The sequence below is a fragment of the Phoca vitulina genome, unplaced genomic scaffold, assembly GCF_004348235.1.
Source record: "Phoca vitulina isolate PV1807 unplaced genomic scaffold, GSC_HSeal_1.0 scaffold52, whole genome shotgun sequence".
In the NCBI taxonomy this organism is placed as follows: Eukaryota; Metazoa; Chordata; class Mammalia; order Carnivora; family Phocidae; genus Phoca; species Phoca vitulina.
In genome coordinates, this window is record NW_022589755.1 from 1803824 (window position 1) to 1818320 (window position 14497).

Consider the following 14497-nt stretch of genomic DNA (forward strand, 5'->3'; position numbering starts at 1 on the left):
ATCAACAGTAGCAGAATATACTTTTTTCTCAAATGCACACAAAACATTCCCTCAGATACATGATATGTTAGACCACAAAAGAAGGCTTAACTAATTTAAGAATATGGAAACCACATCAACTATCTTTTTCAAACACAGTACAAAACAATAGAAAAGATCAATGAAACAAAGAGCTGGCTTTTAAAAATATAAACAAAAAATTGACAAAACTTTAGCTAGACTAAGGGGGAAAAGTGTAAAACTACAAGTAAAATAAAACTACAAATGAAAAAGGAGACATTACAACTGATAAGTTGGACACCCTAGAAGAAACTGATACATTTTTAGAAATGCACAATCTACCAAGACTGTATCATGAAGAAACAGAAAATTTGAACAGGCCAGTAATGAATAAGGAAATGAAATCAGTAATCAAAGACTTCCCAACAAAGAAAAGCCCAGGACCAGATGGCTTCATTGGTGATTCTACCAAATATTTAAAGAAGGATTAACACTGATCCTTTTCAAACTCCCCCCACCCCCGACCCCCCCCAAAAAAACTAGAAGATACCCTTCCAAACTCATTTTACAAGGTCAGCACTACCCCAGTACCAAAGCCAAATAAGGACACCACAAGAAAAGAAAACTACAGGCCGGTATCCCTGATGAACATAGATGCAAAAATCCTCAACAAAATACTGGCAAACTCAATTCAACAGCACATTAAAAGGATCATACGCCATGATCAAATGGGATTCATCCCTGGAGTACAGGGATAATTCAATGTCAAAATAATAAAGGCCACATGTGACAAGCCCACAGCTCACATCATACTTAATAATAAAAAAGCTGAAAGCTTTTCCTTTAAGATCAGGAAAAGACAAGGATGACCACTCTCACCACTTCTATTCAATGTAGTACTGGAAGACCTAGACAGAGCAATCGAGCAAGAAAAAGAAATAAAAGGAATCCAAATTGGAAAGGAAGAAGAAAAATTTCGTGTGTGTGTGTGTGTGTGTGTGTGTGTGTGCGTGTGTTTGCCATCACAGAAGATAATATATAGGTTCTGGTAATTAGGATGTGGACATCTTTCATCTTTGGGGAGCCGTTACCCTACTTAAAATTTTCTCCCTTAGTTTGGAAAAGAAGGAAAGGACAAGGGTGTTGCCTGCTTTGTTTTTTTTGGAGTGAGAAGGGGAGAAGCTTTCCTTCTACTAAGAAGGTCTACTAAGGGTCTACTAAGGTCAGATGTTGCCTAGACTCGTGGTTAAGAGCACCCACCCTTGAGTGAAGCTGACTCTGGCTTCAAATCCCAGCTCCCCATTTCCTAGTTACTTCTTTTAACAGCTCTGTGCTTTCATTTCTTATAAAAACAGAAATAATATCCATCCAGGATAGGATATGTAATTTGGGGGGCCTATTGCAAAATTAAAATGTGGGAGCCCATGTTAAAAAATTATTAAGAATTTCAGACATACACAGCAGAGCATTAAACTTACCTAGGGACACATTTCCAATCCCACCTCCAACACCCAGGAAGGGGGTGTTCTGTGTCTTGGCCATGGTTGGGGGTGCTGGTGACACAGTGAGCCCTGGGTGTAGGTCTTCCTCTCTCCCCACTGTCTCAGCCAGGGGCAGGGAGTCCCAGTGGTCTGCAACTATCATTCAACCAACCTGTGAGAGAGGGAACAGGAATCCTTCCCTGCCTCTACTCTGGGCAGAGTCCTGGGGGAGAGCAACAAACTTTTCCAGGCAGTGGTTTTGGACATAAGGGATACCCACCTCCACCCAGTCCCTCAGATCTGGAATGAGGGGTGGAGGGGCCCTCCCAAACCAAATCCCCAACAGGCCTCCTAGGGTCAGCTGTTTTCTGCCCTGGGGTCCAGCCACTGTCTTCCTCACTACTCTTCAAACACACTACACATGTACCCATGTCTGGGTACAAAGCTGCTCCCTTTGCCCGGAACATATCTCCTCCAGATATCAAAGATCTTGTTTCCTGGGCTCCTTCAGAGCTTTGTTCAAATGCCATCTTTTTCGGGATACTTTCCTTGGCCACCCTGAAATTGCAGCACTTCCCAAACACATGTCCCACCCACCACATATCCCCTGTTTAATTTTTCTCTATAATATTACTTTCCACCATCTGACTCACTACTTACCTTACTTAGTTTTTAATTGTCTCTTTTGCATTAACAAGGAAATGCCACAAATTCAGGGATCTATGTCTACCTGGTTCTCTACTGTATTCTCAGCACCTGGATTGGTGCCTGGCATACATAATAGATACTCAGTAAATGTGAGTTAAATGAGCAGACAGGTACTTGGGCTCTGGATCCGTTCTTCCTGGGATCGGATCCCCACTTTGTCACTGGCCCACTATGTTGCCATGGGCATGTATTTTAAACCTTTTGACCTTAATTTCCTCATTTGTAAAATGGGGTTATTTTCATGGTTCAAAGAAGAAATACATGTAGCCCAGCTACTCTTCCATAAATGGCAGTTACTTTTGCTCTTCCTACCACTGCTGCACAGTGCCCCCCAGATACCCACTGTGTGTTTCCTTTCTGTTTGTTTGTTTCCAGCTTTAAAGAGAGATGATTGACAAATAAAAAGTATATATATTATTTTAAGGTGTACAACGTGATGTTTTGATATTCATATACGGGGTGAAATTATTACCACAATCAAGATAAATAACATATCCATCACCTCACATGGGTACCATTTTATTTTGCGGTGAGAACACTTAAGATCTACTCTCTTAGTGTATTTCAAGTATACAATACCATATTACTAACTGTAGTCACCATGCTATACGTTAGAACTCCAGAACTTATTCATCCTGCATAACTGAAAATGTGTGCCCTTTGTCTAACATCTCATTTCCCCTCCCCCCGGCCACTGGCAGCCACCATTCTATTCTCTACCTCAGAGTTTGACTTAGAGTCCACAGGTAAGTGAGATCATGCAATGTTGAACTCCATTCTATTTTCCGTAGTGGCTATATTAGTTTGTATTCCCACCAACAGTGTAAAAGATTTTCCTTCCTCCACATCCTTGTTATCTTTTGTCTTTTTGATAATAGCCATCCTAACAGGTATGAGGCGATATCTCATTGAGGTTTTGATTTGCATTTTCCCAATATTTAATGATGTTGAGCACCTTTCCATATACCTATTGACCATTTGCATGTCTTCTTTTGAGAAAGCTGTATTCGGATCTTCTCATTTTTAAATTGGTTATTTTTTCACCATTGAGTTGTATGAGTTCCCTGTATATTTTGCATATTAGCCCTTTGTCAGATGTATGGTTTACAGATATTTTTTCCCATTCCATAGGTTCTCTTCACTCTGCTGATTGTTTACTTTCTGTGCAGTTTTTTAGTTTGATGCAATCCCACTCATTTATTTTTGCTTCTGTTGCCTGTGTTTTTGGTGTCATATCCAAAAAAACCATTGCCAAGACCAATGTCAAGGAGATTTTCTCCTGTTTTCTTTTTATTTATTTATCTTTTTGAGAGAGAGTGCACATGCAAGCAGGGGGAAGAGCAGAGGGGGAGAGAGAGGGAGGGAAAAGAAACTCAAGCAGATTCCACACTGAGTGCGGAGCCCCACTGGGAACCCGACAGAGGCCTCGATCTCAGGACCCAAGATCATGACCTGAGCCTAAACCAAGAGTCAGACACTTAACTGACTGAGCCACCCAGATGCCCCATCTCTTGTTTTCTTCTAATAATTTTATGGTGTCAGATCTTATGTTTAAGTCTTTAATCCATTTTGAGTTGATTTTTGTACATGGTGTGAGATAAGGGTCCAATTTCATTCTTTTTCATTTGGATATCCGGTTATCCTAGCACCATTTATTGAAGAGCTTATCCATATCCCATTGTGTATTCTTGGCACTTTTATTGGAGATCAGTTGACCAAAGATGCATAGATTTATTTCTGGCTCTCTATTCTGTTCCATTGGTCTATATGTCTGTTTTTATGCCATATGACATATGCCAATATCATACTGGTTTTATTACTGTAGATTTGTAATTGCTAAATCAGGAAGTGTCATGCTTTCACCATTGTGTTTCTTGCTAAAAAGTTTGTGAGTTTTTTGGGTCTTTTTTGGTATCATATGAATTTTAGGATTTTTTTCTATTTCTGTGAAAATGCCATTGAAATTTTTATAGGGGTTGCATTGAATCTGAGGATTGCTTTGGCTGAATGGACATTTAACAATATTAATTCTTCCAACCTATGAACATGGTATATCTTTCCATTTATGTGTATCTTCAATTCCTTTCATTAGTGTTTTATAGTTTCAGTGTATAGATCTTTTGCCTCTTTTGTTAAACTTATTTCTCAGTATTTTATTGTTTTTGATTATATTGTATATGGAATTATTTCTTCACTTTTTTTTATTGGATAGTACCTTATTAGTATATGGAAATGCTACTGATTTTTTGCATGCTGATTTTATATCCTACAACTTTATTAAATTTGTGTATTAGTTCTAACAGGTTTTTTTTGGGGGGTGGAGTCCTTAGTATTTTCTATATATGATTATATCATCTGGAAACAGACAATTTTACATCTTTCTGTCTGATTTGGATGCTTTTTGTTATTTTGTTCTTACTTAATTGCTCTGGCTAGTGCTTCCAATACTGTATTGAATAGGAGTGGTAAGAGAGGACATCCATGTCTCCATCCTGATCTTAGAGGGAAAGCTTTCAACCTCTCGTGGTTGAGTATGATGTTAGCTATGGGCTTACTGCATACCTCCTTTATTGTATTGTGGTATGGTCCTTCTATACCCAGTTTGTTAAGAGTTTTTATCATGAAAGGGTACTGAATTTTGTCAAATGCTTTTTCTGCACCTATTGAGATGATCATGTGGTTTTTATCTTTCAGTCTATTAATGTTGTGTATCACATTTATTGATTTGTGTATGTTAAACTGTCCTTGTGTCCCAGTATGTATCTGTCAAAGATAAATACTGAAAAAATAAATCTTGCAAATACCACTATTAGACCTAAAATAATTTTTTAAATTTTTTAAAGATTTTATTTATTTATTTATTTATTCATTCATTCATTCATTCATTCATTCATCAGAGAGAGAGAGGCAGAGGGAGAAACAGGCTCCCAAGGAGCAGGGACCCCGATGCGGGACTCGATTCCAGGACCCTGGGATCATGACCTGAGCGGAAGGCAGAGCTTAACCATCTGAGCCACCAGGAGCCCAAATTTTTTAAATTTTTTAAAAAATATTTATTTGAGAGAGAGCGCGCGGTTGCGCGCACAAATGGGGGGAGGGGCAGAGGGAGAGAATCTTCAAGCAGACTCCTTGCTGAGCTGGGAGCCCCAGGTGGGCTCCATCTCAGGACCCTGAGATCAAAACCTGAGCTGAAACCAAGAATCTGATGCTTAGCCTATTAAGCCACGCAGGCACCAGAAAATAATTTCCTAATATCACCAAATACCCAGTGCTCAAATTTCTCCAATAGAAACAAGAAACTGGTTTTAAAAGTTTGTTCCTCTCATATAAAAGCTGCAAAAACTTGAGATCTTGTTGAATGTAGGGTTTTTTTGTTTGTTTGATTTCCTTTTCATTGAGTGCACGTTAATCTTGCCTCCCCGGCTGGGGAGGGATGCTGGAAATTTTGAGGTGGGGTCGCTAGGGACCCTTCCGCACCTCCGCCGCCAGGTAAGGGGGGCGGGGGGCTGCAGAGCGTGAAGTCCACTCCTCCTCCAAAGCTCCTTCCCTCTGCGGGAACCCAGATCTTCCCCTCTGCCGGGTGGGAGGAACGGGACATCCTGCCACCTCCCCGCTGCCCCCGCCCCTGAAGCGCGGTCTTGGGACGACTCCATCGGTCTTGGGACTACATTTCCCAGCGGTCCTCGCGCGCCCCCCTGGCTTGGGCTCCTTTAGAGGACACGAGGCGGCGGGGGCGACGGGCGCGGGGGCTTCTGGGACTGGTAGTTTGGCGGGCGGTGCTCGCGCGCACTTGGGACGGGGTTTGAATTCCGCTCAGCCTCATTCAGCTCCCGGAGACCGCGGGCTGTGCGCTGAGCGGTGAGTTTGCGGCGGCAGAGGGTGGGGGAGCTAGGGGAAGCGAGGGAGTGTGTGTGTGTGCTGGGGGGTCCGTATCTGCCGGAGGAAGCGGGGTGGCTGGGCTGCGCGCTCAGGAGGCGAGGAGCCGTCCGGTCCGCGCCACCCGGATTCCCGTCCTGCAGGACCTGGGACGCCGGCGGGTCTGGGGGTGGTGGCTCCGAGTCAGTGATTGGCCCGCCAGCAGGTGAGTGTGCGAGGGAGGGAGCGTGGCTGTGGGGGTGCCCGGGCGCGAGGGACTGACCCGGGGCGGGGGGCCACGTGTGGAGCGCGTCCGTGCCAGCGCGGGGGCTCCCGTGGGATCCCACGCACCGCGGCTTCCGACCTGGCGCGGCTGGGCTCCGCTCTGCCCGCGCGAGGGGGCACCTCTCTGCCCGCGGCTTGCGCGCCGTGCCCGCCGCGAGTGCCGCTGGTCTGGAGTCGGTGGGTGTGCGAGTGGGTCCGACTGCAGCTGCGCCCCATGGGCTCTGACCTGGGGCGGCTGGCGTCTTACCCGTGTGGGGCTGCGAGTTCGTGCCACACCGAGTCTGCCGGCGGGCGTAGCCGAATGCGTGTGTTGTGTGTCTGTGAATCGTGGTGGGCCGTGACTTTGTCCGGCTGTGTGGCCACGGTGTTACTGTGTGGGACTGGGTGTGAGTTCTGTCTGGCTTTTGGGTGTGGCTGGGGTGGTTGTGCGCCTCACTCTGTTACATGACGTGTGTGAGGTTGTGTGTATCTTAGATGTGTGCGATGTGTCTGCATCCGTGCGACTGTGTGCACTTGTGTGGCTGAAGACTGTGTGGTTGTGTAAGTTCGGGTGCAGCTGTGGGCGTCTGTGTAGTTGGGTGAGTTTGTCTGTAGGAGTTTGTGTGCGTCGGACTCTGTGTGGTGGGTGCGTGTGTGTGTATTTCAGTGTGTGTCTTAGTGTTTAAATATGGGGGTGTGTGTGAGTGTGAGTTTGTCTATATCTGTGTGACTGTATGCGTGTGTTTGTGACTGTGCGCGTTTGTACTCAAAGGTGAGTTTGTGTGTTTCTGTTTGATCACTAAGTTTGTTCATTCCCGCGCTCTTTCGCCAGGGCCGTCCCTGGGCATCTCCGGAGCCTGACCCGTGCGGGCTCCAAGGAGACCCTCGGGGCAAGCGTACCAAACCCGTGCCCGGTGGGCCGGCTGCCATGGAGGGGAAGCCCTCGCTGATTTAGACCCCCGGCATAGAGGGCAGTCCCGTGGCTGCTGGTTCCTCGTGGCAGCTGTGCTCAGTGCCGAAGCGCTGAGGGAGACCCTGTCACCCTGCCCTGCCACCCTGGGTCTGGGAGGAGGCGCCCAGCAGGGTACGCACTGGCACTGAGCAACCCAGTCTGAGAGACACAGGGGACTCTGATGCCCAAACCCTCCACTGGTGTGGCCGGCGTGCCTCAGGGTCAAGCTGAGGACCAGGTACTAGCCCCGAGGGCCACTGGCATTCTCAGGTCTTTCTGAGCCCCTGGGTCTCAAAGATTTCTCCTGTCACTGCTGGCGAGAAAAATGAAGCGGAAGAGGATGCTGGAAGCGCTCCTATGGGGACTCTCTCCAGGACCGGCTGGGGAGCACGGGTCCATGTGGGAGGCAGGATGGTCAGACTTGAGGCATGCTAGTTTGATGGGGGAGGCAGAGACATCAGGTCAGCTCCGGGGTGCTAGAGAGGTCAGATGGGGGTCAGCAGGATATGTTAGTGACTTGGCCGGCTGCAGCATGGAAAAACTGGGGGGCAGTCCTGAGGGGAGTTTGGGACAAGTGGAGCAGTGGGCAGCCCCAAGGAGGCATTTGGGGATGTCCGGGAGGACGCTTCTGAAGGTTTGCGGAGAAGGGCACCAGCAAACCAGCCTTGGAACCTCCAGTGAGTCTGCATGAGCGCGCCCTGCCTGGCATGGGGGCTGGGAGAGAGCTCAGTGTGCACAGCCAGGAAGGTGCACCCGGGGGTGGGAGGGGTGGAGTGTGGTGGGGAGGGGGATGGGCCCTGGGTGAGAGCCCGCGGGCCCTGGGTGTCAGGGAGAGAGGGCAGGGCGTCTGCGAGTCCTGGAGGGGGACCTGGAGATTCGGGACGGGCGTCCGCAGACGCGCGTGTCTCCGTGTGTGAGAGCCTGTGTGCGCCAGGGGACTGCCGAGCATGTGTGTGTGCACTTGCCAGCGTGTGAACGTGGTCCCGGGTAGGCCCCCCAGGCCTAGGGAGTGGGTCGGGGTTTTGGAAAGTAGCCAGGAGAGTAGAAGTGAGTGTGTGCGTGCATGTGTGTGTTATGTGGTGTATGTGTGTGTGCACGCGCCAGTCCGTTAGGGGATCAGCTGGCGCCTGGGTTCATGGTGCATCTGATGCACGTAAGTTTGTTCATTCCCGCGCTCTTTCGCCAGGGTGGTCCCTGGGCATCTCCGGAGCCTGACCCGTGCGGGCTCCAAGGAGACACTCCGGGCAAGCGTACGGAGCCCATGCCCGGTGGGCCGGCTGCCATGGAGGGGAAGCCCTCGCTGATTTAGACCCCCGGCATAGAGGGCAGTCCCGTGGCTGCTGCCTGTGCCCGGCCCCCATAGCCCAGCCACCGCTGATCCCCGGACCCAGGCTCCTGTGCCCCTGCTGCTCCAGAGCATGACGTCTGTGGCCTGCGGATCTCCCCTGGCACTGAGCTTGGCCTTTCTCTGGAAGGGCTGGCCCAGGCCCAGGGGTAGATTGGTCCCGGAGGGCTATGTGGTGAGACAGGATCGAGACCCAGCTGGAAAACCACAGCAGCAGGGACAGTGAGGCAGGGAAGGTGGAGATGGGACAATGGGGGGCTGAGGCCTCACCCCTAAGAACAAGTACATTGTAACCAGCACAGAAACCGCCTGCACTCTGGCTAAGGCGCTGCCATCATCACTGGACAATAACGTTCTCATGTACAGTCATTTAATGGCCTCATTTTTATGGCGGGCAAAACTGAAGCAAAGAAGCTAAAAACCCCCAAATTGTGTGTTGCTGATTTAAAATATAGGACACTCCTAAAAACTATAGGACACCCACTTAAATTTGAATTTCAGATAGTGAATTACGTTTTAGTATAAATATGTTCCAACTATTGCATGGAACTTGCCGTATTATACTTAAAAATAATTGACTCAGGGGGCACCTGGGTGGCTCAGTTCCTTGAGCCTGCAACTCTTGATCTCAGAGGCTGAAGCCCCACGTTGGGCATAGAGCTTACATTTTTAAAAAAGAAAAAAGAATTTATCCAAATAAGTAAAAAAAAAAAAAAAAAAAAAAAAAAAGATTTTTTTAATATAGACGTGTCCCATGCAGCGTTTGGGACATACTTACACTAAAAATTATTCGTTTATCTCAAATCCAAGTTTCAGGTTGCTGTGTGCTTGTTGTGATTAACTATAGCCATCCTGACCCTGCAGCTCTCACAGCCGGTGCCTGGAGGGCCGGGACCCCCTCCCCACCCTCCGGACAGACTGGCCCACGGCCCTGCCTCACTGCTGGGCCTTCCTTCCCAGGTCAGGCCAGGGTCCCTGATCCCAGGGCTGGTCCTCCCCAGCAGCACCGTGGCGGCGCGGGCCTCCCCCCTCGGGCTGTGGTGAGGGGTCCTGCAACCGGCGGCCTCGTCCCCACCACAGTCCCGGGAAGGAGGAGGCGGCCAGACGAGGTCCAGCTCTGAAGCGCCTTGTCAGGCTGCCGTACGGCTTCAGAACAGGCCAGAAAGACAGGAACACCAGTACTGGCCAAGACCCACACGTATGGAGTGCCTGCTGTAATGCCAGGCACCGGAGGCCCCCCGATGCCTGGGTAACCAAGCTTCACCGTCAGGGCCCCAGCACTTCGTATGACGAGCCCCAGGCCCCACGAGCCCCGGCCTCGGCCTTGCCGGGCGCCACGCCACACTCTCCGTAGAGCATCCAGTTGGCCTTGAAGGCGATCTATGAGGGAGGTGTAGCTAACACCTCTCCTCCACAGTTGAGGACACAGAACGGTGGGGGGGTGACGTCACCTGCCCAGGACCCCCCCCGGCTTCCCTGGAGCTGGGACTAGAACCCGGGCCCTCCATCGCTGCGGCCCAGCCCTAACTGCTCTGGTCTCTGCCCCTAGGAGAGGTCTGTGCTGTACGGGATACTGCACCTCGGCATCGCAGAGCGCGGGGCGCCATGGAGGCGAAGACCCAGCCGCCTGACAAAGGAGGTAAGAGAAACACAGGGTGGAAAACTGCGCAGGTGGGAGGGGGCAGGCCTCTAGGGCCTGGTGATGGCAGGAGGATTTACTCTGGAGACCGGCCCCCAGCCCCACACACCACCCACTGGCTTCTCCTGGGGTGGGAGGGTGCAGAGGGGCCCCCGGGAGGGACAACATCATGTCCGTGGATCCTGGGCACTCCTCTGCTCGGAGCCTGCAGGGGTGTCTTCGGGGAGCCAGAAGCAACCTGGGCTCCTCATTGTGACCCTGCAATCAGTTGCGCATTCAGGGGGCCACAGAGTCACCTAGGTGGGAGATGATGGAGGTCCGACCCAAGGAGATGGTGGAGGGAATGGGCAGGAGTGGGCCAGTTTGGGGTCCTGCTGGCGGCTTGGCTGGATGAGGGAGGGCTGTTGGGTTTGCCGGGATGCTTCCTGTTTTAAGCCTTTTTATGTGTAGGGCGCCTGGGTAGGCGTCTGCCTTCAGCTCAGGTCATGATCCCAGGCTCCTGGGATGGAGCCCCGCATCGGGCTCTCTGCTCAGCGGGGAGCCTGCTTCTCCCTCTGCCTGCCACTCCCCCAGCTTGTAATCTCTCTCTCTCTCTCTCTCACGCTCTGTCTCTCAAATAAATAAAGTCTTTTTAAAAAACCACTTTTTATGTGGAAATAATTTATATTCACTGGAAGTTGCCATAATAGTAGAGAGGTCCCATGGACCTTCATCCCATTTCCCCAAATGGTCATATCTTAAGCAGTGATAGTACAACGTTGAACAAGGAAATACATCGTGACCCAATGCATGTGTATTTTTTAGGGTCAGGTTCTCACATTTGTCGCTGAGTGTGACCATCACCCCAATCAACATACAGAACTGTTCTGTCACCACAGAGATCTCCCTGGAGCTGCCCCCTTCACTGTCCCTCCCCCTCCCCCGTGTGGCTGTGACAAATCCTCTCCATCTCTGTGATTCTGTCATTTTGAGCACCTTGTATCAACAGAACCATGCAGCTGGTGACCTTCTGAGATTCGCTTTTCCCCCCTCGGCACAGTGCCCCGGAAAGCCATCCGGGCTGCTGTGGGCACCCTCACTTCATCCCTCTTTATTGCTCAGTGGGGTTCCGTGACGTCGCTATCCCCTGAAGGGACACCAGGGTTGTTTCCAGTTGCTGGCTATTGCGAGTAGAGGTTTTTGCGTGAATGTGTGTTTTCATTTCGCTGGCAGAAATGCTCAGGAGTGCGATCGTTCACCAACAGATCAGCCAGACGAACAAGATGTGTTGGGATGTTGTGTTTTAAAATCTAAGAAACCACTTTCCCTCATATCTTCAGGAAATCACCCACGTACTCTGATCCAGGAAGAAACGTGGCCCAAACCACTGTTGCTCTGTGCCAAGTGGTATCCTGTCTTCCACTCCTGCCTCCACCAAACTGTTCCCCGTTGAGCAGGCCAAGGACTCTTATAAAAATGAGGATCAGGTCCTGTCAGACCTCTCAAGCTGGAGAATGATACAAACTCTGTATGGGGGCCCCGGTGGCCCTGAGGGACGGGACCCTGCTGGCCTGCCTTCATCATACCCATCTCTCTCCCTCCAATTCAACAGACTCCGGTCACCCTGGCCTCCTAGCTTTGCCTTTAACATCCCACCTCAGGGCCTTTGCACATGCTGTTTCCCTCCCCAAGAATGTTCTCCCATCATATGCTCACTTGGCCATCTCCTTCTCAAAATGAAGGTCAAAACAAAGTCATCAGCATCCAGGGATTTGCCTTCATTCCAACCTAGTTTATTTTTGTCACTATGTCTGTCACTCTCTGGTATTTTCTAGTGTACTGATTTGGTTTTGGTCTCTCTGCCTCTCTCAAATGTGAGTATTTGAGATCCTGGGAGTTCTAGTCCACCACAGACTCCAGTGCCCCCATTGCCTTACCCCAACCCCTTCACTCACTGACATTTCCTGCCTGTTCCCTTTTGACCTTTGGGATGCAGTTTAACGCATGTCTTAGGGCACCCCTGTGCAACCTTGAGCAAATATCTTAACCTCTCTGTGCCCGGGTTCTCATCTGTAAAGTGGGATGATGATGGTAGCCATCTTGTAGCGTTATTATGAAAAACCAAATAAGGTGATACCTGTATAGTATTTAGAAGACAGCCTGGCACGCAGCAAGTCCTGATCCATGTTAGCTCTTGTGGGTTTCATTATTGGGATTTTATTGAGTTTCCCTACCCACAGAGGGCAGACCTCATTACTCCTTCTTCCTTCCCAGTCCTGCCTTCTCAGAGCCCTGCTCCTACTTCAGAGAAGCTCTCCAAAAAGAAGGGAAGAATGCCAGTCAGATTCCTGCCGGCCTGGAGCACGGTAAGCCTTCTCCCTTTGACCAGAGGGCCCCTCAGTTCTGAGAGGTCAGGCGCATCTGCCACCCTCTCTGCCCGGCAGAGACCCTCGGGTGGCAGGGCCCCCCTTGCACCTCCACAAAAGGCTATGGCCCCATCCCGTGGGGGATGGTTTTCCTGGGCCTCTTTCCTGCCTTCTTCTCTTCCCTAATTTCTACCTCCGCTGGAATGTCACCTCCTCCAGGAAGCCTCCCGGCTCACTTCCTCCTCATCACTCCGTAACGCCTTGCCTTGCTTAATTTTCTTCAGAGTAGTTATTGCTGTGTGACGCAACCACGAGAACAGAAGGCTGGGACAAGACAGTGACACTGGCAGTGGCTGAAACCGTGTTTGGGTGTCAGCCCTGGAGGGGTGGGTGGAGGCCAGGGACGCCGCTCAGCATCCTGCAATCCACAGCAAACAATGATCTGGCCCCCAAATGATCTCACCGGTGCAGAGCCGAGAAACCCCGGAATAGGGATGGGCTGCTTTTGCAAAGAAAGGGGCATTAAGTGCACGCACCACCCTCGTGGCCCTTCTGTGCCTCACAGCTGTGAACGCCAGCCTGGCGCAGCAGAGGGCGAACACTCGGAGTCTGACTGCAGGGTCACATCCCCCCTCAGCCACTCACAGTTGTGGGACCTGGGACTAGTTCCGGAACAACTCCGGGCCCACTGCAGTTTGCTCATCTGTAAAATGGGGCTACAAGGTTTACCATGGTCCAGGGGTTATTCTGAAGAGTGAATGAGCTCGCATCTGTGCTGTTTTTAGAAAGCGCCTGGCCTGTAAGGGTTTGTAACATGAATGGTGGCAGATTCCTGTCCCCCGAGAAGGGTGTGTTGGCATCTCTACTTGACACCCCCATATCCCCCCACCTCTGTGTCTCATCATAACGAGTGGGGCAAGTTACTGGTGCTTTCTGGCCCCGTTTCCTCGTCTGTAGGATGCAGAAAGCACGGAGGCTACCTCCTGAGGACGAAATGGGACAATGACCGGTCAGTCCTGCAGGGGAGGAAAGTGCTAGAGGTCACAGCCCTGCCAGAAACTGCTACAGCTGTGCACACCGAGGCGGGCTGTTTCCTGTTGGAAAAGCAGCGTTTACATTTGTATGAAAGCAGATAGTTTTAAGAAACCGGCTGAGGCAAGAGTTGTAGCAGCTGAGGTTCCGGCCCTTACTAAAGCGCCGCGTGCTGTCACGGATTCTGTTCTTGGACTGTCCCGTTGAACGCTCACACTCCCCCGCCAGGAGGCAGCACTACTCTTTATCCTGACCATTTTACAGATGCGGAGACTGAGGCGCCAGAAGGCAAGTCCCCAGCCGGCGCGCCGCCAGGCAGGAGGCAGAGCCCTCTGTCCGGCCCCCACGCTGAGGGGCGCGGACCCCACCCCGGGAGCGAACACTGTCCCCTGTCTGCTCTGCTCTCTCCCCTTCCAGCCGCTCCCTTTGCTTCAGCTCCTCCTTGCACACTGTGGCAATGCTCTGCAGGGCCTTCCCCTCCCAGCCTTTCCCGGCATTTTAGGAAATGCATGCGGGTGCGCATCCCCCGTGCCTTCGGGGCGTTCTCTGCGGCCACGGCCCCTGCGCCCCTCTTCACCTGCGGCCCTCCGCACCTGTGCTCCTGTGCTCCTGTGCCCCTCTGCACCTGCGCCCCTCTGCACCTGTGCTTCTGTGCCCCTCTGCACCTGCGGCCCTCCGCACATGTGCCCCTCTGCACCTGCGCCCCTCTGCACCTGCGCCCCTCTGCACCTGTGCTCCTGTACTCCTGCGCCCCTCTGCACCTGCGCCCCTCTGCACCTGTGCTCCTGTGCCCCTCCGCACCTGCGCCCCTCTGCACCTGCAACCCTCCACACCTGCGCCCCTCTGCGCCCATGCTCCTGTGCCCCTCTGCACCTG

The 14497-nt window shown here is 51.1% G+C and overlaps 1 protein-coding gene across 1 annotated transcript in view; it reads left to right on the top strand.

Moving 5' to 3' along the window:
- The first annotated feature begins 5968 nt into the window (after window positions 1-5968).
- Window positions 5969-14497, top strand: part of LOC116622029 (zinc finger protein 883-like) — a 15706-nt gene continuing 7177 nt past the window's right edge. The window contains exons 1-3 of the mRNA XM_032388149.1: window positions 5969-6047; window positions 10155-10244; window positions 12498-12589. Coding sequence (XP_032244040.1) covers window positions 10211-10244; window positions 12498-12589 — 126 coding nt within the window. The 5' untranslated portion in view covers window positions 5969-6047; window positions 10155-10210. The remainder of the gene's footprint in view (window positions 6048-10154; window positions 10245-12497; window positions 12590-14497) is intronic.